At 38.7% G+C, this 27972-nt stretch overlaps 1 protein-coding gene across 2 annotated transcripts; it reads left to right on the plus strand.

Annotated features, from left to right (window-relative positions):
* LOC137277525 (ATP-dependent 6-phosphofructokinase-like) lies at positions 1–27961 on the plus strand. Of its 2 annotated transcripts, XM_067809297.1 has the most exons (22): positions 1–239; positions 1875–1948; positions 4263–4340; positions 5387–5576; positions 5707–5872; positions 6875–6919; positions 7418–7526; positions 8073–8168; positions 8485–8577; positions 9885–10010; positions 10729–10793; positions 11053–11143; positions 12747–12773; positions 18026–18172; positions 19225–19295; positions 20576–20666; positions 21231–21383; positions 22545–22709; positions 23175–23239; positions 23627–23841; positions 24073–24178; positions 24648–27961. In XM_067809297.1, the coding sequence occupies exons 1-22, from the start codon at positions 62–64 to the stop codon at positions 24775–24777; spliced, it is 2481 nt and encodes an 826-aa protein (XP_067665398.1). In that variant the 5' UTR covers positions 1–61; the 3' UTR covers positions 24778–27961. The 2 variants fall into 2 exon arrangements, with proteins under 2 accessions (XP_067665398.1, XP_067665399.1); XM_067809298.1 differs by lacking the exon at positions 12747–12773.
* The last annotated feature ends 11 nt before the right edge of the window (positions 27962–27972 follow it).

Below are 27972 nucleotides of genomic sequence, written 5' to 3' on the forward strand. Positions count from 1 at the left end.
GTCACGCAAACGAAGGTCGTTTTGCTTGTCGGACAAAAACGTGAAGGTCGCATCACCAAACATGGAGTCTGACGCGGTGTTCAGCGATGCACAGATGCCAACATTCAATCCGGTGCGTCGTGTAATGTCAAGGAAAGACAGTGTCATGGCTACACCAGGCAAAGAGGGATCGCGAATCGCTCCCGGGAGCTGCTCGGGAAAATGCATCGGCGTTTTCACGAGTGGAGGGGACTCCCAAGGTAAGAGTCACCACTGCACTGAAATTATCACTCTGAAGTTTGATATTGAGCATTACTGGCAGCGGAGAGTTTTAATTTAAACACAAGAAGACAGAAACATACGATGCTGATGGCAAGTGTAGATCATTTTAACTGCATTCCATACCACAAGTCGTATACCCAAACGTCATGGAGGGGTACTCTGATGCATCTTATGGTTCGACTGATCGATAAGCCAAGAATTTATGTTTATGATAAATTGACACTGTCGATGACAATTACAGAGACAAGGGCGCACGATACTGTTACAAATGTTTATGTATGGGCGTGTTGCTGAAATTGACATTGGCAAATGGGTTTTCCGTACCTGGGTCTTTGGTTTGTTATTGTTGATCGCATGGACCAAGTAGCCTATCACACTGACAGGTCACGCTGACCCTCCTTATCATTAGTAATTATATGAATATGCCTTGTGAGGGGGTATTTAATCATTTTTTGAAAGAACCATGTTGTATATATGTGCTCTCACGGGACATAATCGATAAAGGAAAACAAGCTGAGACTCTCATGTATTGATTCCCATTTCGCATGCTGTGTAGTCAGGATCTTCCTCCTGTTTAGTTCAAGGACATTCCAAATTCACCTGCTTGTACCATGTTCACTGTTACCAAGAAAAAATAACATCCACAAAAGGTTTGACCTTTTATGGCAAATTCTTTAATTTTGAATGATGCTTGAAAGTTTACTGTAACACATGTCATATTTGGGTAGTATTTTCGCAAAATATGCACTTTTGTGAGCTTGTCAATATGATACATTTGTCAAGAAGTTATCTTTCCTTAATTTAAACCTAGTTTACTATATCAATGCATGGTTGATAAAATCTTGAAAAAGACTGGAATTTGTGCACTTTGCCTTGAAAAGCCTTGAAAATCTGTTTCTGCTTTGAAAAGCCTGGAAAAACACTTAAAAGTCTCGGAAAAGCCTTAAATTTTGGTCTTGAAATTCTATACAAACCATGCAGTGATTTATAATCCACCAGTACCTCGTTTTAACATTTTTGCTACAACCAAAAGGATTCTATGGTGGATATTATAACCACCAATCTTATTCAATCAATAACAATCAATAGAAAGAACAAACTGGAACAGTCATTGTTAATTTACTAAACAAAGTCTTATAACTGTGCCAGAACAAACAAGTATACAGTCTTCAGTTAACAGTTGGGAAAATTTGTATTTCATTAATCTGTTTTTTCTCGGATGAAAAATGTTTAAATTTAATTTTTTAAAATTGAAATGATAAAAAATAATTAGAGTATTTAATGTGTTAAGTGAAATATGAAGTCATCTTGTGGTATGAAAAGCACCATATTTTCACTCATGTCTAAGTGACTCATAAGAACCTTACTCATTGATACATACATTATGCAATGTTTTTCACTAGACACAAGAAATGCCCTCCTTACCTTCGTTGTTATTATATTTAGTTTAGTTTAAATATTTATTGATCATTTCAGAACACTGGAGCTTAGAGTAACATGGCTTAGCTAGCAGTGCTCACACTTTAAGTGCTCACTAATATTTCAGTTACTTGACCTCATGATTATTCATATGAATAATTATGCTTAAAACATTGCTGAATTACTTTTTGCAGGAATGAATGCTGCTGTACGAGCTGTGGTTCGTATGGGCTTCTTCCTTGGGACCAAAGTCTACTTTATCAAAGAGGTACAGTAACCTTCATCACATTCTAACCTTCAAACTCAAACTGCCTGCACATGTCATGTACATGCTAATCCCAGAAGACTTCCCTGAATTTCAAATGTTATGAGTTTACGTTCAGAGAAGTTAATATTAATATATTGAATTCTTTTTTGTCAGTGGCAAGAGTTATTTCTGAAATCTATCATTATGATTTTATGACAGGTCATATCGACAAATGATAAAAAGGCTTTGTGTATTTAATGGTAACTGTGAAATTTGTTTTCCATCATTATCATTATTGATGCTCATGATGCCAGTCACTGAATTGTCTGGTTCAGGCACGTAGCTGGAATATTGCTGTGTGTAGCATTAAAAAGCAACAACAGAAAATCCTTGGTGCTTTAGCCAATGTTCCATGGAGCTGCGTGTCATGATAGCCAGTTTTGGAGTATGTTTGGTTTAGTAATAGTGACAAGGGGTGTTTCTAACAGGCCACTATGTATCACAATATTTGTTGGCTCTAAATGTCCTGCATTCCCAAACTGGAATTAAAACAATTCCTGCCCAAATTATGATTGCTGTGAAGACCAGACCATTTTTATTTCTTGTTTTACGTATCTGCTGGTCATATCTTTTCAAGAGTAAGGAAAAAATGTAATAATGAATTTGCTCTGCTGGAAGGATATGATCCTGATGTTAAGATATACAGGAGCGAGAATTCAACTATGCAAAGGGAGTTTGTCGGGCATTATACACCAGTATCTATTTTCAGAGACTATAACCTGAATTTTCTGACAATATTAGAGTTAGAAATCAGTGCTTCAAGCATCTCCACAAGTGTGAACTGGAAAACAATGCCTTAGAAAAACTCATTTTGGTTTTCGCTTTGACTGGTGATTTTACGCATTTTTTCACCCTCCTGCCTTTTTATCAGGGATTGCGAAAGGCAGGGGCCATGGGCCATTCTGCACATTAGAATGAAAAATAACCCATTAAAATTTGGAGGTTTACTATTGATATAAGGGCAGTGGCCCATTCAAAATCCTGGGAAATAGCTAATAATCCTGAAAATGGCCCATTGTCAAAGGTTTCTGTCCCAATCCCTGTTTTATGATGACAAAAATCCATAAAACAAGAAAAAAATTGGTCTGTCCTAAACTAATGTTTTGATTTTGTGGTGGTGAGTTGTATTTCTCAGTCAGTACCAATACAAAGGAAGAAAGAAGATTTATGTTTTTGAACTTTACTGCATTGAAAGGAATGTTGATCATGGTTTATTATGTTAAAATGTCTCTCAAATTCAGAAAAAAAGTTTGTGAAAACAGTAAACAATTTCCTCGAAAGTCATTTAGTCTTGAATCCTACATAAGTACTTGTTGATATAGTGAATGTATGAAGTCATTGTGGAGCATTGTTTACAGCTGTGAGTCATGTTTACCAGATGTATTTGATGGATGATGACTGTGTTATCATCACTGTCCATCAGCTGGACAGGAATTCACATTTAAAGATTGAGACCCCTCTCCGTTTGTGCCTTCATGAACTGTGATGTCTGTATTTACATGACTCCTGTGGAAGCTGAGATCTGGAAACATGGCCCAGCAAACCAAACTTGTTTACAGTCCTAGTACCTTGTATCATGGTATCTGAGACTGAATATGTACAACATTGCAGTGTAAACAACAACCATTGCTGATTGCCACTGTTTACACCGGTGGTTGTCTGGTGATAGCACTAATGATGTTCATTGCTATTGTGACAAGCACTTATGTTTACACTGATGGTTGTCTGTTGATAGCACTAATGTTGTTCATTGCTATTGTCGCTAATGTTTACACTGATGGTTGTGTGGTGATAGCACTAATGTTGTTCATTGCTCTTGTCACTAATGTTTACACTGATGGTTGTCTGGTGATAGCACTAATGATGTTCATTACTATTGTCACAAGCACTAATGTTTACACTGATGGTTTTCTGTTGATAGCACTAATGTTGTTCATTGCTATTGTCACTAACATTTACACTGATGGTTGTGTGGTGATAGCACTAATGTTGTTCATTGCTATTGTCACTAACATTTACACTGATGGTTGTGTGGTGATAGCACTAATGTTGTTCATTGCTATTGTCACTAATGTTTACACTGATGGTTGTCTGTTGATAGCACTAATGTTGTTCATTGCTATACTAGGCAAAAGGGATGGATGAGCTTCAGTTCCAGAGCATAATTATATAGTGGGGCAGTGGGATAGCCTTGAGGTTAATGTCTTCATTAGTCATTCCTATACTCTTGTTGAATACTGACAAGATTTTGAAGTTGTCCTATTTTTGTTTCCAGGGTTACCAGGGAATGGTTGACGGTGGCGATCATATTCAGCTAGCAACATGGGCCAGTGTGTCGGGCATCATGCAGTTGGTGAGATGTTACTGTGTTTTTCCTATGACATTACCACCATAATATTGAAAACAGGACTATCTTGTAGACCATCTTTTCAACATTGTAAGGTTGTCAGTCATTATTCTATTCCTTTGTTTTAGAGAGGATTTGAACTTCCTGTTCTGAAATGGCACAAAGAATGACATGATACATTAATGCATCAATGTTTTTGCTAAGATGACACAATTATCGATACATTCAAAACTATATTGATATTTATCATAATTTAGTTTTGAAATTATTGGTTTAAATGTGGTTATGTACTGTTTACATTTTGCAGCTGTATCATATTTTTTATGTTATGAGAGTTATAAATAGTTATTTTTCATGCACAAAGACAGGAAATTAGAACTTTTTTTGTGAGAATGAAAAATGTTGATCTTTTCATGGACAATTATAAAATATGAAATATTAATGTTCAAAATATAGCTAATTATGTCACTTGTAAATCACTACATGCGTCTTTTGATACATATCAGTTCATGAAACTTCTGTATCATGACATCCCTGGTATCTATTGTAGCCTCACTAGGATGCTCTGTTCAATGTTAGAGCCTATATTTGCAGGGCTTGATTCAAACATTAGAACTTTCACTAGTGCAACGGCAACCCGGAAACCTCCATATTTGTAACAACTTTGTCGACAGGTTCTTCATAACATGCATATATATTTCGTTTTTATGTCATATATGTTCTCGTCACGATATGGCTGCAATATTGCTGATGTGACGTTAAATATTATCTCACTCACTCACTGACTCACTATTTGTAACAACTTGCATTCAGTGTCATGAATTTTTATGAAGTAAGCTAAGGCGATCTAACCAGACACAGAATAATTTTGCTACAATGTCATTTTCAGTTATGAATACTTTAGGATTATGTTATAATATTTCTATCAAGCAGCAGGTGCAACCTATTTCTGTCTGGTGCAACAAGGTTATTATCTGAGGTTCCACCAGGTGCAATTAGGTTTTGTTTCCTCAAATTATTTTGCTGTGTAACTAAATTGTGTCCATTGTCAGGGAGGCACTGTAATCGGTAGTGCCAGATGTAAGACATTCCGTGAAAGGGAAGGCCGTCTTCAGGCAGCAGAGAACCTTGTCAATTTGAACATCACCAATTTGGTTGTGATTGGGGGTGATGGCAGTCTGACTGGTGCCAACCTCTTCAGGAAAGAATGGTCCAGCCTCCTTGCCGATCTGGTCAAAGCAGGTTAGTAACATTTCAATCTTATTATAATCCAGATTTCTTTCTGGTAAAGGTACTTACATGATTTGCTCTGGATTAGTCAGGGTTGTGCCAGGTAAACAAGACTCCTTATCCAGATTTGTTCTAATGCCAGGAAAGATCCCTCAGGAGAGTGCTGACCGGTGTTCCCATCTGAACATTGCTGGAATGGTGGGATCCATCGACAACGACTTCTGTGGTACCGACATGACTATAGGCACTGATACTGCTCTGCATAGGATCATGGAGGCCGTAGATGCCATCGCCACCACTGCCTCTAGGTCAGTTAACTTTTACTGCCAAATTCTGTTGTCATATACAATAAACCGTTACAGATTGTGAAGTGTTGTTTAGACAGGGACAGTGAAACTATTTTTAAGATTTTAAAAAAATTTGTCCTTATTGTAAATATATCAGACTTCACGTATTGCACTTTCCCTTGTTATTTTGACAGTAGATGGAAAACAACCTCAGGCAAAGTTTCCAGCCCTAGTAGCAGGTTATCTGAACACACCTCTGCTCTGTCTATTGTAGTCAGTCACTTGTCCTGTGACATGGAACAGAGGTCATTCTCTTTTTGTCACCTTTGGGTGCAAACAACTTGTTGTGGATGGAGACGGTTCTACCATTATATAAATTTTGACATGGGAATGTTGTTATTTACCTTAAGTAATCTAGGAAGTCATCATTTTTTAAAGAAGACTACTGTCTCCAGGATATGCTCAGTTATCCTCCAAGCCTCACATTACTATCTCTGCAAATTGCCACAAACCGTCAAAAGATAATGGCAGTGGCATTGACTTTGACACTTCTCAACAATTGTTCTCTGATGTCCATTGTGGAATGATATTGCAGATGCCACCCGATTTCTTTATTAAAGTTTAAGCATTTGAACATTTTAATCATGGCTCCAAAACAAGAGAATTACTTAACTTGCTGGGGCATATGTACAGTTTGCATGCTTCTAGTGTCTGCCTACAAAAATAGATGGAACAAGGTGTTTGGGGGAAAGGTGTTTCCAATCCATGGTTGAATGAATATTTGAAAGTATATAACATGATCTCGAACTATGTTATAGATACTCAATTTATCGTAAATTGTTCACATTATGATGTGTACTTAGCCTGCTCTTTGTCAGCAGGTAATATCACGTTGTCTTGATTTATAAATGGAATTGTTATGGTAGGAACATTCACTATGTTAATTTCTATTGGAGGAATGAGTCCCTCTGACAGAATTTCCCGGTTGTTTTGACGTATTCAGTGTATGTCTTCATGTTACAGTCACCAGAGGGCGTTTGTTCTGGAACTGATGGGTAGACACTGTGGGTATGTTTTAGCTTTTGTCATCATTTGACTCACATCTGCAGTACACTCAATGTGATAAATAAAAAAAGATTAAGTGCAAGTGTCTTTTTGATGTATGAAATATCAACCAAATTGCTTTTTGCCATGTTTTTTAATAAGTTTACTTTCAAGGTGAAAATTTTGTGTTTTTGTCACAAGCTTCTATACTGAACAGCTAAAGAAAGCCAGCTGAGGAAATAGAAGACTTCCTTTATGAGATTCATTTTTGGCAAATCTTGCTTTTCTTTTGCTGGTTGGTATATAGGTAATGTTCAGAAAGTGACCAATGATAATATTGAAATGCCATGATTGATTCAGATGTCCTCATTATGTTGATCTGCTTTTATCATGTATAACAGTAAAATTGCATTGAATTACACTTTAGTATTTAGAGCAGTACGTAAACCATAGATGATGTGACAGTGAGAGGGTGTTACTATTACAGCCATGTGCTCATTAGGTTGTGTGTTTCCCTCACAGGTACCTGGCTCTCGTTGCTGCCCTGGCCAGTGAGGCTGACTGGGTGTTCATCCCTGAGTGGCCCCCAGAGGATGGATGGGAGGATACCCTATGTAACAAGCTCACCACGGTCAGTGTTGTGTAGTTATGTGGATTTTCAGGGGTTGAATCAGGCCCAAATTAATCCCTCCTTTTGCCGAAGCTGCGATGATAATGCTTGTGAGTGTGGTTTTAATTTGCTTTTAGCAGTATTGAATAAATTTCACTAGGGGGATACCAGAAATGGGATTCTTACTTGTACCCAAGTGGAGAATCGAATCTGGCAAAAGGTTGGACCTCAAGGCTAGCCCACCACCCCTGGGTGATAATGGATATATATCAGAATTTCATGGATAGGATAGGTAGGCATTATAAGCTATGATAACAACTTGAGACATCAGGAAATTCTGAAATTGTTACGACATGAAGTGCATAACTTATTAGTATGTATGACAGTTGTATCACAGTGTTTTGAACTTATTTAGAGGCTCTTCCTAGAAATATTAGATTAGGAATGACTGGAAGTGTATCAAGTCTAATATGTTGTGTCTCTTTAAGACACAAGGTCAGCACAGCGCCTATGTGTAGTAAGTATATGCTTGTATGTTACATTTCAGTGTTCTGTATTGTTTTTCAGGAAAGGTCTTTTGGTCAGCGATTGAATATCATCTTGGTTGCAGAAGGAGCTATAGACAGACATGGTCAACCCATCACAGCTGATATGCTAAAAAATGTAGGTCCTGCATGGTCCTGATTGTAACCATGGTAACACATTGCTGAGCTTGTTATAGTAGGATTAGAGTATACTTTACATAAAAAGATTTTCAGTCAGGAATTCAGTTTTTTGCCATTTCTGTATAAATATTAAAGGAATCCTATACAATCTTTTCAATGTCACTACTGAGACAGAAATATAGAATTCAGTATTGTGAGCATTATATGCCTATTACCTGAACTATTACAGTTCATTATAAGGGAGGTAATTTTACAATGTAACATAGAAAAGTATGTTTTAGTGAGATAACTGTAGATTCGTTCACTGTTCCCAGCTGCTGTCTTCCCGCCTGGGCTATGACACACGTGTGACTGTGCTCGGTCATGTACAGCGAGGTGGAAGTCCCTCCGCGTTTGACAGGATCCTGGTGAGCTGGACTAAATAGTGCCAGATAGAATCACTAATCGAAGCTCCTTGTACTGGAGCCTCCATGCCACTAATGAAATCCAAACACTCAGCTGTTAGTTCATTTGAGTTCATTTGCACATGCAGAGATGTACTTTTTTCCAGTGAATCTGGGAAAGCTTATAAAATGCTTGCTCCTACCTCTCGGGAACTCATTGTGCTAAAAAACAACTTTCGATTCTTCTTCTAGTTCAATTGGTACTTTTTATTTCTACTAGTGTGCCCATATCTGATTCTTCTGACTGAAAATGTTTTTTCAGATTTGAAATCCCAGGCTCATGTTATAAAGCACAAAATTCCTAGTATAAACACCAAGTATCCATGCTGGTATATTCTAACCCAGAAACTTACTCATCCAGGAATTCCACCAAGAGAAAGACAGATGAAGTTGGCTGCCAGTTTCAGTTGTTCTCAACATTGTTATGGTTTCACCATGATGGAAACACTGCCAATGTGTCTGAAATTTACGACACTCACTGTACACACTGGTTCTTTAGCTTTGGCCGGATTGATTGTTTGATGTGCTTGATTTCAGTTGTTTCATGACATGTTCGAGGTGATGTCGAACTGACACTGACTCACTCCTTATACCTTTAGCTGTAATAATAGCATATTGAGATGGTGTTCAAATCATCATGAGACTGTCTTCTGCCAAATCTTTAAAGAAAGCTTGTTCCATATTACGCAGCCAGGAGGTCATCTTCATAACTGTACTGATAATCGTTGCAAACTTGAACGAGTCCTGAAAGAGCACAGCTGTGCATTATGATGACCGAAGACCTCTGAGTTTTGGACAGTGTAGTGACTCCATGCTGGTAGTGGTGGTCTGATAAATTGAAATAATCAAAGATTCACTAAACAACCAAGCAGTCAGTCATTAATGTTTTTTTCATAATCAAACACTCACTATTTTGGAACATTTGTTTCATAAACTACATTTTTCACAAGGTTGGTTTTGTCTGTAAGCACTACAAGTTCATTCCTTGGCATGATTGACTGTATCTTAAAGGCTCCTGGAAATTTATTTTCCTGATATACTGATCCTTTAAAGATGTGAAATTTGTAAATGCATTTTGTGCAATTTGCCAAAATATTAAAAAAGAACTGCATGGGTTTTTTTCATATTTTTTAGTGCATCAACAAACGTAACCATAAGGATTTGATAAATGGCACTCACCATTTTTGTTTCAATGATTGATAGGTTGTCACGAACCAATCATCAATTGTGAGAATTTAACCAATTCCCAACACAACATGTTGGTTGTTCAGGGTTCTAGAATGGGTGCTGAAGCTGTGCTGGCTCTGATGGATGCTGACCCTGACACGCCTGCCTGTGTTGTGTCCCTGGAGGGAAACCAGACTGTCAGGGTGCCACTCATGCAGTGTGTTGAGAGGGTAGGTGAGCCACCCACACCTTTCTGGTGAAGTGTTGAATGGTCCTTTCAGTCTGTTTCTACTCGTGCTCATTTAGCCTCTTTACATGTGAAGTTACAGTTACCGAGCTCCAAAGGACATGTATAGATACAAAATGATATAAGAATTACAGTGGTGATATGATGGATGTTTCAGTTACTGGTGTTTACTTTCTGTGTGTTTAGCCTCAGTTTTTTAAGTGTCTCAGATATGCTAATTATACATGTGTTTTGCTGCTATACTTCTCCAACGACAATTTAAATGGCATTGTTTACATTCAAGTAACAAGACTTTGTATATTGTATGGGGACACAGGTGGACAAAGAATGGTGTTGCGATAGGGCTACATTACAAAGCACACAGGAAACATACAATTGTGGGTGCATGTTCCAATTCCCTTATCATGCATCTAGGTTTGTAGGTTCATATCCCAATTCCCTTATCATGCATCTAGGTTTGTAGGTTCGTATCCCAATTCCCTTATCATGCATCTAGGTTTGTGGATTTGTATCCCAATTCCCTTATCATGCATCTATGTTTGTGGGTTCATATCCCAATTTCCTTATCATGCAATGAAAGTGGTGAACGTCCAAGACTTGTATCTCTCCGGGTTTCCTTCACATTAAGCTGACACATCGTGAGGTGAGGTTCTCATTCATAGTGACACGTACTGACTGTGTCAACTTTTACTGGTTTGTAGACTCAGGCTGTGCAAAAGAACATGAATGAGAAGAACTGGGAGGAAGCTGTTCGTCTCCGTGGAAAGTAAGTCGTGGAATTTGATTAAGTTAACAACTAAGACAGCCTTGTTTCCGTCATCCGTCAAGTGTCTTTTAACATTGCAATCCCAGTTTAGTGTGAACTCATTCTGACGCAACACCGTCCAGTAATCTGACAAACTCGTCATTGAGCCATACATCTTGTAAACAGCGTTAAACTGGCTAACACAGACCATAGTACCTCCATTTATGACCATCAATAATCAAATTATGTGCTAGAAGGATTCCTTGATATTATCTTCCAGGAGTTTCCAGAACAACCTGAACACCTATCGCAAACTGAGTAAACTGAGACCCCCAGCTGCCCTGAGTAATGTGGAGGGGACAGACTGCCAGGTACGTTACTACAGTAAAAGCTATCACACAACACACACAAGACGAGGACGTTTCAAGTCATGCTGATTGCATCAACAATAATTGTACTCTTTTCCTCAAGATTCAGTTCTGTTAAGAATTAGAAAAATTATCATTCTTTTCTTTTTGAATAATTTGTTACTGCTTCAGTTACAAGAGAGCAGCCTAGCTGGAACTCGGTGTTATATAAATAGATTGTAATGATTTCTGCTGAGTTCAGAAAACTTTGATATCCTGATATTGTTTATCTATGTTTGCTGGTTGAGTTGTTTGATGTTGTATATACTGATATGAGTTGTCTTCAGAAGATGCATGAGTTGGATCCCCAAGTGTTGGGCACTAACTAGTGTGTTTTCACCTATTGTTTGAATGTAGATGTTATACTTCAGCCTTGTGTTTGTTGTGTTTGACTATTTCTCTTTGGAATGTGTTTTTACCTTTCCTTACTTTGATGTGATTGTAACACAGCAGTTGTCTGCTTGAATCTTAGGAGAACAAAGAGGAATCATCAGTATCATGTCCAGTTTAAGGATTCTCGTGACATTGTTAACTTCTTAAGAACAAATCTTGATCCTTGCATTGCAATCAACATTTCAGGATGTGAATGTGAAAAACCATGCTTTCACAGATTTTCCATAACTGACAGTATGTTACACTTCACCATGTAACCAATTTCACTGCAGCTTGTAGCCAATATGCATTCCCTCCCAATCTATCCTGGTCCACATATTGCTACATCCCTGGGTTCTCTACTGTAGGCAACATACCTCCCCTGGTCCTCTACTGTGGGCGATATACATTCCCTTACCCTCTATGCCGGATTATATGCATCCCTGGATCTCTATGCTGGACAGTATGCATCCCTGGATCTCTATGCTGGACAGTATGCATCCCTGGATCTCTCTTCTGGGCAATACACATCCATGGATCTCTATGTTGGGCAATATACATCCCCTGGTCCTCTGTTCTTGGTAGTATGCATCCTCTGGCCCTCAACTCTGGGCAGTATGCATCCATTGATCTCTATTCTGGGCATTATATTGATACCATATCCCTCTACTCTGGGCAATATGCATCATCTGGATATCTGTTCAGGGCATTATGCATAACCTGGCCTTCTATTCTGGGCAGTGTGCATTCCCTGAACTCTACTCTGGAGAGTATGCATCCCCTGCTTCCCCTAGCCCTTTTACTCTGTTCAATATGCATCCCCAACCCTCTACTCTTGGCAGTATGCATCCCGGCCGTCTACTCTGAGCAGTATGCAGCCCCAGACCCTCAATTCTGGGCAATATGCATCCCCTTACCCTTTAATCTGGGCAATATGTGTCCCCTGACCCTCAGCTCTGAGCAATATGCATCCCCTTGACCCTGAACTCTTGGCAATATGCTTCTCCTAGCCCTCTACTCTGGGCAATATGCATCCCCTTACCCTCAACTCTGGGCAGTATGCACCAATTTGCACACTCAGTGCTTATATCTGCCATGGTGATATATCTTCATCTGTGACATATTAAGTGTTTTATTGTTGCCATGGACAGAGAGTACAGAATATGAGATCAGACACTGTCAGTAACTTTTGCAGGGACATTGGGATTCTTTCCAGGACCATGTAAGTCAATTTCTGCTTGTCTTTAGACAGATTTTATCTGCATATCTATATATCCATAATCTTAAGAATATAGATTAACAGGTAGGGAAAATTAGGAATTTGGGTAATTAAATATAGGGTAGTTAATTGTCTAGCCATCATATATTAGCCAGTCTACCATTGTTCCTGCCATCAACATTGTGGAACCATTAACAACATCAAGGTGTTATGCATCCCTTCACCATGATAACCATGATTAAGTGAGATGTTTACCCAATCTGTTCCTAATTCATGATATTTCTTGAACACTGAAAACACAAAATTATGTACTGATCATCCTGTCATTGGTGCTTGTACAAAGAGAGCTAATACTCATGATGGCAAGTGAACAGCTTGTGTATACTATCAGCTTGAGATAGTGTATGATATAAATGCAGTAGAGGTTGTGGCCATTTTGTCATTGTCTCAAGGCAGACAGTACAATTTTAAGTCTGTCACCTCTTGACAGATTGGACACAAAACCTGAATACAAAGCTACAAGAACTTCTGTAAAACCATTTATAATTCTGTTTTCAGTGTGTTTGCGGAAGTATATGGCCAAATACGAAGTTAATTTCATGAATTACTACAGCATGTTCACATTAATATTCACATTTTGAACAGAAGGAAATGGTGTATAGCTGAAGACTAGATGTCTTTGTCATGCATGTAAACAAGGAAATGTAAAACTAGTTCCATTGTTGACTGTTTGCTTTAATTCACCAGTTACGCAGAACAGTAGGTATCTTCAAGTCATTTTGAATACTGTTGTCCTTAGCTTTCATTGTTTGCCTGTATAAATACTTCTGTGAATTCCCACATGTGCATTTTGATCACATATGTTTTTGTAATCGTGTCTTTAAGACCCTGTTTGACTTCCCAGTGTACTTGATGTTATGCAACTGTTATCTCAATGTTCCAATATCCAGTGTGTTGTATCACCTCTCTTATGTGATGAATACCCTGCACCAACTTGCTACTCTAGTACAGATGCCAACCATTATGATTTGGGTTGTAAGGTTACAAAGTTCAGCTAATATTAAGTTTATGTTTGTCCTTTCTACCAATTGACTATTATTGTCATTTTTCCAATGAACTGCCTTACATGTGTTGAAGATAGCAGAGAGAAAATGATTAATATATCAGTTCATTCATCAGAAGCATGACCAATGAGGCCCAATTTTGTGAAACTTGAAACAACTCTGCATTTCTGGAGACAAAAACCCGACAAGTTGATTAGTGTCTCATGGTGAATTTTATGATTCACTTACCGCAAAGGTTTATGATTATGATAAAGTGAAGCCAGTATCAATGCTTTTTCATATAAGAGTATCACTCAAGCTTTTACTAATTACAAAATATCCAGCTAGAAATTCAGTACTGTTAGTCTGATGATTTGGAGAAATATCAAAACTGACAGCAGCTCGCTCATGCATGGTCTCCTTTCAGATTCACACGAATCATTTTGATTGGTTGTTGATGTCAGTCACAAATACAAAACAAAAGAGCAGTATAATTGGAGATGGTTTCATCACTCCAATAAATGTTATGGTAGCGAATGGGTAAAGGGTGTTAATTGTGATGGAATGGCGATAAATACCTAGGATTAAGAAAGATGCTCTTTCTAGGCTCACCTTCATCTTTGTTGTCATCACCAGTGTCACATATTTAATCTCTGTTACAGTTTCTACCAGAGGTAAATTCATGGAAAATTAGCAGCTGCAACATAAAGACTATATATCTGTTTCACTTTTGCCATCCTAGTCATTTTCTCAGGGTTACAGGTCATTATGTTAGACTGCATAACAAAATCTAGTTAATACACATTTAATACACATTGCTAACTGATAAGGGTCTCCAAATCAGATTGATGTCATCTCGTAATTGCTAACCAACTGGGCGGTTTTTCATATAGGTTCAATGTCCTCTAGTAGTTGCTAACCATCTGGGGGTGGTTTCAGGTGGGATCAATGCCCTCCGGTAGTTGCTAACCAGCTGGTTGGGGTCCCAAGTGGGTTCAGTGTCCTCTAGTAGTTGCTTGCCAACTGGGCGGGGGTGATTCCATGTAGGATCAGTGTCCTCCAGTAGTTGCTGGCCAGCTGGGTGGGGGTGGTTCCATATGAGATCAGTGTCCTCCAGTAGTTGCTGGCCAGCTGGGTGGTGTCCCAAGTGGGTTCAGTGTCCTCCAGTAGTTGCTGGCCAGCTGGGTGGGGGTGGTTACATATGGAATCAATGTCCTACAGTAGTTGCTGGCCAGCTGGGTAGGGTCCCAGGTGGGTTCAGTGTCCTACAGTAGTTGCTGGCCAGCTGGGTAGGGGTGGTCCCATGTGGGATCAGTGCTCTCCAGTAGTTGCTGGCCAGATGGGTGGGGGTGGTTCCATGTGGGATCAATGTCCTCCAGTAGTTGCTGGCCAGCTGGGTGGGGGTGGTTCCATGTAGGGTCAGTGTGCTCCAGTAGTTGCTGGCCAGCTGGATGGGGGTGGTTCCATGTAGGACCAGTGTCCTCCAGTAGTTGCTGGCCAGCTGGGTGGAGGTGGTTGCATATGGGATCAGTGTCCTCCAGTAGTTGCTATCTTGTTTGGTGGGGTGGTTTCATGTAGGATCAATGTAGTTGCTGGCCAGTTTGTCGGGGGTCCCATATGGAATCAATGTCTTTCAGTAGTTGCTATTCCATGGGGGATCAATGTCCTCCAATAGTTGCTAACCAACTTGGTGTTCCATGGGGGATCAATGTCCTCCACTAGCTGCTAACCAACTGGAGATGGTTCAGTGTGTTTTTCCCTTAGTCCATGAGAACAACCTGAGATAGCTCACCAGGTTGACAGAGTACATGTATCCAGATGACAAATCTTGTGCTCATGCTCAAAAAACAATCTTGTTTAGTTACATTGCAGTTAATCTCTTTTCTTATATAGATATGTATACACTTTTTTCTGTGTGTAACTTAAGAAAATACACTTAAACGGTTTTGGTGACACTGGTTCTTTATATGCACTCTCTCTTCTCACAATCATCATACATTCATCTATTCACATGACACTAACTGCATTCATCTGACTTTAGTTAGCATCATGGCTATACAACTGAAACAAGAGTTACTCATCCACCCATGACACATTCTGTTATGTGTGGTGTTGGGAATCGGAAAGCAAATACACTTTCGATTATCAGGGGAATTGTGGTGAATTATCAATTTAAACTGAAATATATGAATTTTTCATGTAATTACTGATTTTAAGGGGTTTTTTTTCTTAGTTATGTTTTTTATGTTTTTTAGTTATGTCTAATAATCAAACACAGATTTGTGTAACGTTTCACCAATCATCAAAACATTAGGTAGCATGTGTCATCCACCATTAAAACACTAACATTTTTATCCACTAGCAAGGCATTGTGTAAAGTATGTAATCCACCTACAAAACATTGTGTAAAGTGGTTAATCCATCTACAAAACATTGTGTAATCCATGTACAAAACCTTGTGTAATATTTGTTATTCACAAACAAAACATTGAGTAAAATTTGTAATCCACCTACAAAACATTGTGTAACATTTGTTATCCACTTACAAAACATTGAGTAAAAATGTGTCATTCATGTACAAAACATTGTGTAACATGTTTCATCCACCTACATAAAATACAGCATTCAATTTCTGATTGGTATTACTTGAATAACATGACGCTCAGAAATAGCATACAGGTAAAGTAATCAGTTTGCTACCTGATGATAGAAAATTACTGTATAGCTTCTGTGCCACAAAAAGCTTTAGTTATCTGTAGCATCTATGTTCCCTTTAGGGACAGTTCCAATGCCAGTTGGCCATCCTCTACATGGAATTCTATACAGTTTTCATATTCTTCCCCTTGCTGCAGTATTTAGTCATGATATGGTTGAAATACTGAGGACATGATTTAAATTTTTTAACTCACTCACTTCAGTAGTTGCTATTGTATTTCTACGTTGTTACTACTAGAAACATGATAGCCTTGGTTCTCAAAAGACAGTGAACATTCACATTCTGATTTGCAAAATTCAGAACCATCAAAATTATGGACCCTGTTCCCAAAACAATTATAGCACTAAGATTCGTCCATTTGTTCAATGTAGGCTTGTAGCAATCTCAGTACTATAAATGTTTTACGGAACAAGGCCCAAGTGAAAACCAATTTGTTGTTTTTGTGGTGTTTTAGGACAGTAATTGGACTTGAATATATTCAAGATTGCTTAATGTTACTAAAAATTTGTTGTTTAAAAGGTTTTATGACAACATTTGTCAAGTGTAAAGAGAACCAATGACTAGTTATTAATTTTTTTTTTTTCATATTGGCTCGACTTTGCATGTGTTGTAATCCCTGCCGTAATGGTGTGTTGCTCAGTGCATGTCCCACAGCTCATCCTGCACACATAACTGGAGGTGGCTGGTCTCAGTGAAATAAGACAGGCAGGATGTACCGTACTGTTGTTTACTCAGTGCTTAGCTGCTTCAAGTTAGGTCTTGCTGTTCTTATAAGCTACTTACCTGATGACTCGGGTGTCCATATCATACACCCACCAAGGAGCAAGAAATAGCTTTGAAGTGTTGTTAAACCACAAATGTATAAATTAGTATCATCTTGTTTCTCTGTGAACCATTAAGCAGAATCACTTTGGAAATGTATCATTAATTAATAATAATTGAATAGTTAGGAAAACAACTAAAGTCTAATGGCATGATTATATTTATTATGTCAGTCAATAACCATCTTAATAATATATATCTAATCTGTTCATCGATTGGACAAACTGGTGAGTGATACTAAGACTACAGGCAGTGGCATGGCATTGTATCTATTGTCTTTCAGCTCATGTTTGTTTCCAGATTCTACATTTACAGATGGTTTTGGTTTGTAGAAAAGACAGCATGTTTTCGGTCAGACTGTTCAGTCAGTTGGTCAAAGACCAGACATAAACTTGTCTGACTAGTCACAGAGTCTGAACAAGTTCAGTATGCAGGTTGATCTTTGATTGCATTGCCAGCCAATCTCATCAGTGTTTGCAAATATTATCCTCAATTTTGACACATTTGACTCTGCAATCAGTTTACGATGACTACCATTGATATAGTCATTGTGAAGAAAAATACATCATTTTCAGCAGTCACTACTATTGTTGCAAGAAACAGTAAAGCATGCTGCGTGTATACTGATATTTTTAAGAGGTTCATTAATGTAGCTTCTTCAACGTATGTTGCAGTCAGCCAGAAACTTGGCAGTGATGAACATTGGTGCCCCAGCCTGTGGGATGAATGCTGCAGTCAGGTCATTTGTCCGACTGGCCTTGACCCAAGGATACAATGTCAAGGGCATCTACGACAGTTTTGATGGACTTGTTCTAAATGAGGTAAGTCATGCCTACGCTGTGATTCATCCAGTACCACTTCAAGTGTGAATAGCTGGAAAGGATAACTCTGTGAAACATCATGAGCACAGAATAATGCTGTTTCTGGTGGGAAAAGGGAGATAACTCAACCTGTATATATATTCTGCTCATACTACAGTATGAGATGCTGGTGAAGCAAAACGGAGACAACACACACCACAATAATAGGGATTAGTATGTAATTTTGAACATTCATACATGTTAATACTGCATGCTTATATCAATTTCAGAATGTATGTCATTATATGGTATTTACTCACAAACTTGAATATAGTGTGATGCTATTAACAACTTGCCTGAAGCTTGTTGCAAGTAATAACAAAGTTGCTAACTTAAAACAGCTTATGGTCACAGGCACATTTGATGATTGTCTGACCAGCAACCAAAGGGCTGTGGTTCGATTCACCAAATGTGTGAGTGAATTGTAGCAGCCTTAGATTTTAGAGACATTTTGATAACAGCAAAGAAGAGGCTGCTCCTGTTTAGGCAAGCACTTGACAACACCTACTGGCAAACAAGGACAAGTTGAGCACTGACCTAACAATTGACCTATATTAACATGTATGAGTGGTGCACACTGTAGCTTGCCATTGTGAGTGCAGGTTGTCAGCAATCAAGTACTACACCATGTGAAGAAAGTCTTATGAACAAGGCATGTGCAGCTATGTGCAGAAACTATTTCATCTTCCTGTACTGCAAATGCACTAGCCTCCGTCTGCTCTACTTTTCTGATCGTCACGCCGAAGACACAGGTTCGGTTCCGCACATGGGCTCAATGTGTGAAGCCCATTTTCTGGTGTGTCCTGCCGTGATATTGCTGGAATATTGCTAAACTAAAACTCACTCACTCACTTTTCTCAAACCATATGGGTTTGCTCATTGCTGTGTACCGCATACTTCTCGTAAACATGTTCTCTGCACCAGTCCAACTTATCCTTGTTTGCCTGTAGTTTTTAATGGTGGTTGAGTAAGAAAGACTTGATGAATGAAGGGAGTACTGTTCCTCCTTCTAGGTGCACCACATAGGGTGGAACCAGGTGCAGGGCTGGGCAGGAAAGGGTGGATCTCTTCTGGGGACAAAGAAGTAAGTCCAGTAAACTTTCAGTTGGATTCCAGGGTTGAAATGAACCTGAGTATCTTATGCTCTTAGCTTTCATCTTCAGAGGTCACATGCAATGTAAAACACAACTTTGCAGATTCTGATACAATTCGGTATGTACTTACCAAAACAAATCATCAGAAATGCCAATTCAACCTATAAAGTTGAATAAAAAACTGCGATGAAAAAAAAGTCTGCGAAATTGGGGTTGAAAAGATTCACTAATTTTTCCCCCCTCCAGCGCTGGAACAGTATGCCTGCCCAGAGTATGAGGTCGTGTGCAGTAGTTTAATCTTGGTTGTGTACACAAACAAGTAATAATCTACTCATTACATTAAAACACATGTTGGTTGTGATAAGCAGACTCTGTCACAGAGAAAACTCATCGTCTGGTTTATTGACACCTATATGTCTGTCTGCCTGTCTGCTAGTAACAATATGCAGTGCACATCATTGACCACATCCAATCTGAAATTAACACTCATTGGGCTCATAGGCCATAAACAAAGAGGCGGCTAAGCTTACCGGCAAATGAAAAAGTGGCCAATGAAAGGGCTTTGTTACACTTGAGTGCACACCCACCGTCTCTGACTGGGTTCGGTATCGCAGCTGCTTAGTTTCAAGGGAGGTAAACCCACGTACAAAATATTGCACTTTTGATTTGCCATTATACGCTTATAATTCTGTTTATTTGTTTTTTCACAATCGCCAGTGTATTTTCTGTATCATGAATAAGTGATAACTGTATTTTAATTATGTTTGCTTTTTTGGTTGCATGTGACCTTTGATGGATCGGTTTCTGAAGGCAGGGTTTAATGCTGATATGTTGCGGTGTTTGGCTGTTATCAGATATGATTATGCTCTGACTGCTGTGGTATAGCTGTAATAATGGTGCTTGAGGCATCAGCTGTATTCTTTCACTCAGTAATGATGTATTAAACATCTGCCTAGGGCATTCCCTGTCCACATCATGCCATAGCACATTAAAAGGTGATATTTGTTGTTACCAAGTCTGTTGTCTGGCTTGGCGAATAAACAAAAATGACAAGCACCTCACTATTCAAGAGCACAGATTTGAACACGATAAAAACCCCTTTTCATTCGTCTGCTGTCAGAAGCTGTAATAGAGAAAGATTTCAGCCAACTGCTTCTTTCATGCTTATGATCAATAGAATTTTATTTCTTCTATCAGCCTTGCTCAAAAATCATAAGCGATGGTGTGATATCATTGTTGACCATGTCACTCAGTTACCATTTTGTTCCAGACAAACTACTATAGAAGTTGGCCTTGGAAGAATAGCAGAGAAACTTCATGAACACAAAATCGTTGGGTTGTGTATTATTGGAGGCTTTGAGGTAATACATAAGAAATAATGTCTTGTATCTTCTGATGTCCCAAAGGGACCAAGTTTGAAATAGGTCCACAGCACTTAATAGCTTCTTCAAGAGGTGACTAATCTATTTCAGGTCGTGATGTGGGTGATTGTGCGTTGTCATGCCAATGATAGGGGTCATTGATATTTTCATTTGCTATATTAATGTATTATTGACTGCGGTGAACAATAGTCAGGAAAAATTAGACAGTACAAGAGATGACTGCAGTCATCTGCAAGGATATGCTTATGTCCTACTGATTTTAGAGAAATCTTGTAGTTATATTTCTTTTTGTAACATGTTTTCATATGTTTGCGTACATTTCCTCATGGAAGTATACCAGCCAAGAACTGGGGCTATGTTATGGATTGGACAGAAGATGAAACTGTTTGGGTTTTGATTCTTCTACTCTATGCTATGTAAAATGTAATTATTAATGTACTATGACCTTATTTTAGAAGTTATCATACCTAGAGTACGAATCTATTTATGAATCACCGAGTGATCATGTACAGCAATGTGTGAGAACGAGGTGTTTGGTTTCAGGCCTATCACAGTGCCCTTCAGCTGGCAGAGGCCAGACCACAGTACCCAGCAATGAACATCCCCATCGTCGTCATCCCCTGCACCATCAGCAACAATGTACCTGGCACCGACTTCAGTCTTGGGGCCGACACTGCCCTCAATGAAATCACTGATGTAAGTGGTCCATATTTTCAACTTATTTCAGAATCAATGATGAAGCTACTAGGTATATACAGAACCAGGTTCCCTAGCAATTTATGTCATAAACGTTGAATTTCATGTACCATTATAGAAATGGTAGTTAAAAAATAAGCATTCGTCATGTCTAGTTCAGCAGTGATTTCCAGCATTTTGTTTTATTTTCATCAAGTTTTGAAATTAAAGTTGATGTTTATGTATGAGTTAGAGGGTTTAGTTTTATGCCGCACTCAGCAACATTGCAGCTGTATGGCTGGGGTCTGTATATAATCGAGTCCGGACCAGACAATCCAGTGACCAACAGCATGAACATGGATCTATGCAAATTGGTTGATATAGTGGAAGCTGTCTTATGCGGACCCTAAGTAACTTGTTTTGCTATATAATTCGGATCAAACTGTTGGTCCCAGCAGAAGTTAACAAAGTTATCATGACATATAGGCTAACTAATTCGGACATCATGTAACTCGGATTTCGGACTGAAATTTCCACCCTTTAAGGAAATTTACTATGAAAACATCGCTAATTAACTCTGACTAGCGGGGCTGCCTGGGGCAGAAGTGCTTTGTAGTTCGCTGATAACTGACTTAAAATGGATTATCAGGTGCGATGATAACTGATTAACAAAAGGAATTAACAAAGCAGTTCAGCAAGCTGACGCAACTCACTCAGTGTCATTTTGATGGTATGTGATTTTGTTATGAAAAGACGATACTCCAGTAATTTCCCACCACCGAAGCAGAGATGTCCAAATGCAGCCCCTACCTTGACTAACAAGATCAAGGTTATTCATTTACTTGTGCCTTTCATCATAAATGTACTGTGCATGCGTATCTAGTGGTCATGGGAGCTAGCTCTTGACTCTCACCAGTCCAATTCAGACTCCAAAAGTCGGTCCAAGTCGAGTCCGAATTAGACAGCTTCCACTGTATATGGAAGCATGTAATTCAAGTTTATTTGTTCAGGGCAGTTCCCTTTTACCTGCTGTTTTTTTAGTGAAGTAGTTAAAATAAAGTGTGACTCTTCCAAAGAAACAGTCTTTTTCACAAACCTTACCAAATGGCAGAAGCTATGACATATCTGTATTCAAGCACCTACAGCAATAACATTATCGAACAAGATCCTGATTGTTGCCAGATCTGTGACAGAATCAAACAGTCTGCCACTGGCACCAAGAGGCGTGTGTTTATTGTCGAGACCATGGGTGGCTACTGTGGTTACCTAGCAACCATGAGTGGTCTTGCAGGTGGAGCAGATGCTGCTTATATATATGAAGAAAAGTTTTCCATCACTGATTTGAGGGTAAGGAACATTTGCACTGTTCCATCAGTTGCAGCCATTGCAGTTTTAAATTATTGCGACATTGTCTCAATAAAGCTGGTGGACCGAAATGGGTTTACAAACCCAATTTCTTGTTGCATTCATCTGTACATGCTATGATGGTTTACTTTTTTTGAAAGTGAAAGTGAAAGTAAAAACCTGTGATGTGCTTTATTTTAATGTGAACCTTGAATATATACGAACAAAAATAGGCTAATGTTAATCCCTTGTGATTTTGGTAACAATTATGAAACTCAGCTATGATAGATCATAGCATCTGGTTTATATACATTTCCCACTTTGTGTTTTATGTTGTAATTGCTGCGCACTACCTGTAGTGTGTAGGAAGTTTGGGTATTTGGGAATATGCTCTGAGATCAAGGGTCTTCTTTGAACAAATGGGTATGAATGTCTGTAGGTACTAAATGTGGTTCAATATATTTTCAGAATGATGTCAACCATCTTAAAGATAAAATTCTAAATGCTGGCGTCCAGCGAGGTCTCATCCTCAGGTATGTATTCATACACTTTGGATGGTCATTTCCTATGTAAATCTTAATGAAATATCCATATTTTCAAATATTCCATATTTAATTTACAACAGTTACGACCACAAATGCTTCATTTTCACTCCTAAATCAATTCAGTTTAAGAATAGACATGCAGTATCCATTGCTTGTTTGGAGAACTAAAGAAAGAGATCCCACAAAGCTTTGTGAGTTAGCTGTTGGCACTGGGCACCAGATTTCAGGACATTTGGTCATGCTTTTGATTACTAATTTCCCTGTATTTTCAGAACTACATTATCCTCTCTGTTAGGATTCATTCTCGGATAATAACATTTGCAGCTCTATTACATTTGTCAGATGTTACAATGTATTTGAACATTTTAATTGTAGAAATGAGAATGCGAACAACAACTACACAACTGAATTTATACACAACCTGTTTGCGGAGGAAGGCAAGGGCGTGTTCACCTGCCGCACCAACGTGCTAGGCCACATGCAGCAGGGAGGCATGCCCAGTCCTTTCGACAGGAACTACGGCACCAAGATGGCTGCCAAGGCCGTTGACTGGCTCATCCAAAAGGTGGAAAACTCAGTGCAGGCTGACGGTAAGTGTCAAATAGACAAAAGGCCTTTGCAGCAGTAGCTGGCCTGAGGCTCTCAAGGATCTCTGGGGGCCATATTCACCACAGTCAGGTAGTCAAGGACAATAACAGAAAATGGTTAAATCATTATTGTGCATGAATGTTAATAATTTGATTACAGTGAAGCAATAAGCATATGTGAACCTATTGTCTCAACATTCCTATGAATTTGAAGGATGACTGTTGCGTCTCCAGGTCGTGTGGTGTCAAGCACTCCAGACGGTGTTGTCCTGCTAGGGATGACCAAGAGGTTCCTCACCTTCTCCCCAGTACAGGAGCTCTCCAGTGAAACAAACTTTGAGTAAGTATTCAGGCAGAATGTACACCCAGGGAGACTTAGGGACGAGGATGAAGTCATATTTGTGGAGGGAGACTGACATACATACTTTGGGAAGAGGGAATATCTTATGTTCTTTCATATCGTTAATCTGCGGTTGTATAGAAGAAATTAATTTGTAATGGAGATATTTTTGAGGAATACTTGCTACTGATTAGACAGTGTAAGAGAACATAGTGACACAATGCCAGCAGCGAAACCCAGCTTGTCAGATGACATGTGTGCCCAATTATGTAGACAATGACAATGACTCAATATGCCACTTTCAGCTGAAATGTCACTTACTTTCATCAACACTGATCCATGATAATTACATGGCAGGAGATTTTTCAGCTACAATAGCAATGATCCAATAACAGTTTCTATCTAGCAGTTCCATTGCTTAGAGCCAAAGAAGAACAATGGACCAATAACTAATCATTTTTACTTGCAGTAAGAGAATCCCAAAGGAAGAATGGTGGATGAAAGTACGACCATTGCTTAGGATTCTGTCAAAGCATTCTGTTGGCAGCTTTGAGACAGAGGCTGTCATGGCACAGGTTGACGAGGTGGCCAAAATATGAGCTTGCGCCATGTAATAACAGTCTTAGGATTATTAGACGTCCAGTTCCAATCAATCCATACCAACAAGAGCTGCCTGCTTGACTTGCCTGTTGAGGTCTCTGCCACTTTCAATGCGCCCAGCTGATTCCAGCAGACCCTGTTATCTTGACTGAAAGATGAAGGGATATTTACGCAGAGAATGGGTGATTGGTCTTGGCACCTGTTTTGTTTTTGTTGTAGAGTTTTGCCGTACAGTTTTACATTCGTACCAAAGAAAAGGTAGCTTGGACAGTTTTGTTGTGTCTAATGTGACTTATTTTTCAGATTTTGGTTAGTCTGACCCCAAAGGAACAGATATACCATAGACATTAGAGCCGTTAATGTATGAATTGGTATGGTCTACCAGCCAGGTTTGAAAGATGTATATTCAAACTTCAGATTGAAACTAATGTGTTGGTACCAAATTGGAAATTACGTCTTGTAAAACAAACTATGAAGAAGCCATCTTTGATAGAATACGACTTGAAGGATGCATTGAACTACGACTTGAAAGATGCCTTGAACCACAGATGAAAAAGATGGACACTCAACCAAAACCTGTTACCAAAGTACCTGACTCCAAATAAGTATACTGAGGAGCAGTATGTTTTGTATCCCACCAAGATTCATTAATGTTACTACTGGCTACCATGTGTTACAGTGTATATATATGAGTGGTCTCCCTTTGTGTGTCTAGGAGTCACACAGTAGGTAGCCCATTTGTCGAAGCCTTGACCTGTAGGTGACACTGCTATCTTATGCGTTCTGCTGAGAAGCATCCCTTCGGCTTGGCAGAAACCATTCATTGTAGATTTGAATCCCAGTCTCCCTCATCTGTGACATCAGTTCAGGGTTAGCTGTAACATAGGGTTGACAAGCTGTGATATAACTGCAATACTTTTGAAAGCAGCATTAAACCCAACAGACTTGCTTAGTAATATATTTAATTCATGAAACTCTTTCAGTTCTCCATGTGATAACAATATGTTAAAGCTGTTCATAATGTCCAGTACTGTTCTGGAGTTTGACCTTTGCAAGAAGCGGCAGAAAACTTGGTGCATATTCGTCCACCGTTTTGTATAAGGTTGTATTTTGGAATTACATCAGATGAGAGGAGGCTTTTTTGTTCACCATGTATTACATTCTATCAAGCAAAGTTTACCTACTGAGATTCCGCGTTGTTGGTACATTACCATGGATACCATGCATTTACGTAACTTGATGTATCAGTTACACATTCATATTACTGAGTGTTGGATTAAACAACTATATACCAGTTGCAGTGGTAACTTACAGTTTCCTTTATGGTATTGTTTTATTGTAGTTAATTATTTGACTGTGTCAGTTCTTCCAGGGGTATGGATATTAGTCCAGTATTTTTTGTTAATATATTCTCCATGGCCTCTGTATGCAGAAGAAAGTGAAAATCATGGCATTCTTGTAATATGTACTGCTCCACTTTTGATAATATTTATATCTCACAATATTACACCAAACTGATTCCTCGTATGTCAGGTGTGTTTTAATGGAGTAACAAAGGTGACCAGCCCTGGCTTATGCTGAATAGTATATAACTCATCATAAGTTGGGTCATAGCATCTGTCTATTAGGCAGTAGCTGCATTCAGGACAATGGAAAACAGTAGTCTGCATGCATTTTGTGGATGAATGAACATTTAAATTAGATGCCAACTTATTGTTACAAAATTTCAGTTTAAAAGAGAACTAAGATGGGGATACAAAGTTTTGTGATGGTAGAATAAAGATGACATTATTTTTAAAAATTATCAGATTTTAGAGGCATTTTTTATTTATGTCAGAAGAATCACAGAGAATATATATGTGCTGCTGTTGAACACTCCCTGGCTTGTTTCTAGAAATTGCAGCATCAACTTGTTTCTGTATCTGCTGAGTATGCCATTATATTTATTTTAGGTGTATGTTGTGCGAGTTGAATATCCATATTCTTCAGATGATCTGACGTTATGACTTTGATATACATATTGAAACTTGTGTAAATGTTTGCAGTTATGAGTTGATGTACTAATATATCTCACTTCATCTGTCTCTTCCTTGTTACTTTGTTTATATGGACATATACTACTCAAAAGCACATGAGGAACTGGGTATCTCTTGGGATACAGCATCCAATTTTCATACTATCACCTGACCACTGCTACAGCAATTGTCAAAATCAGATCTTGTTACTACGAGGACCTGGAGTGGCCTAGTAGTTGAAGTGTTTGCTCATCATGCAGAGGATCCTAGTTCAATTCGCCACATGATTACAATGTGTCATGCCCATTTCTGGTGTCCCTCGCTGTTGCCTGAGTATTTCTGCATCATAAAACTAAATTCACTCACATTCTCTTACTACAAATCACTGACCTTTGAATGAAACATCTAACAAAACATTCAGAAAACAGCTTCCTCAAGGAAAGTTGCACTAGTTTCAAACTTGCTACTTCCAGACTACCCTTTCACAACATATTCCATCAAAGATCTTGTCACATTTGAAAAGTGAACAAAAGAATATACTGTAAGAGATGGTCACAATGAGATGACTGTACTTCCTCAAGGCTTCTGCAAAGCTGCCTCAGTTAAAATGTTCATCTTATTGACGGGAAAGACTGATGATGCTTTTGAAGCAATCCGTCATGAAGCCTGCGACTGTCAGTTTGATCTTTTCGATGTTGTATGAAGAGCAAACATGTTCCAACTGCCTCTTTCCAGATTTTATGAGAGATTCTGGTATTGGTGAGGGGTCATTCTGACATCATCAGTGGTAAGGCCTAAGATCTTACGTTAGTGACTTGTGACAGCTAATCAGTATTGGCTTCATGACAACTTACTGTCAACAGTGGTGTTTTCTTATGCAACATTGTAATCTTGCTGTCAGCCTGGATTTCCTTTACAGTTATTCATTAATGTAAATGTATGCAGTGTGAATTATTTTATATGCTTGTAAGTTTCATTTAGTTTAATGATTAAACTGAATTTCTAATTCCTTTTTATCCGTCTAAAGGTTTCTCCACCTAACCTAGTCCGTGCTCACTGTTAGCCTGTCAAGGAAGGACACACAGGTTCATATACATGCCAGTGTACTTTCTGTATTTTACATGTGTTGTTGATCCTCAGCTAAGTTAAATAAAAAAAGTGACATATATGACCGAGTGT

Source organism: Haliotis asinina, chromosome 3 (genome assembly GCF_037392515.1).
Source record: "Haliotis asinina isolate JCU_RB_2024 chromosome 3, JCU_Hal_asi_v2, whole genome shotgun sequence".
Lineage (NCBI taxonomy): Eukaryota > Metazoa > Mollusca > Gastropoda > Lepetellida > Haliotidae > Haliotis > Haliotis asinina.

Coding starts and splice junctions, on each gene's coding strand:
- LOC137277525 (XM_067809297.1), top strand. CDS start 62: ATGGAGTCTGACGCGGTGTTCAGCGATGCACAGATGCCAACATTCAAT. Junction 240..1,874: donor GAGTGGAGGGGACTCCCAAG/GTAAGAGTCACC, acceptor TACTTTTTGCAG/GAATGAATGCTGCTGTACGA. Junction 22,710..23,174: donor TTTCCATCACTGATTTGAGG/GTAAGGAACATT, acceptor ATATATTTTCAG/AATGATGTCAACCATCTTAA.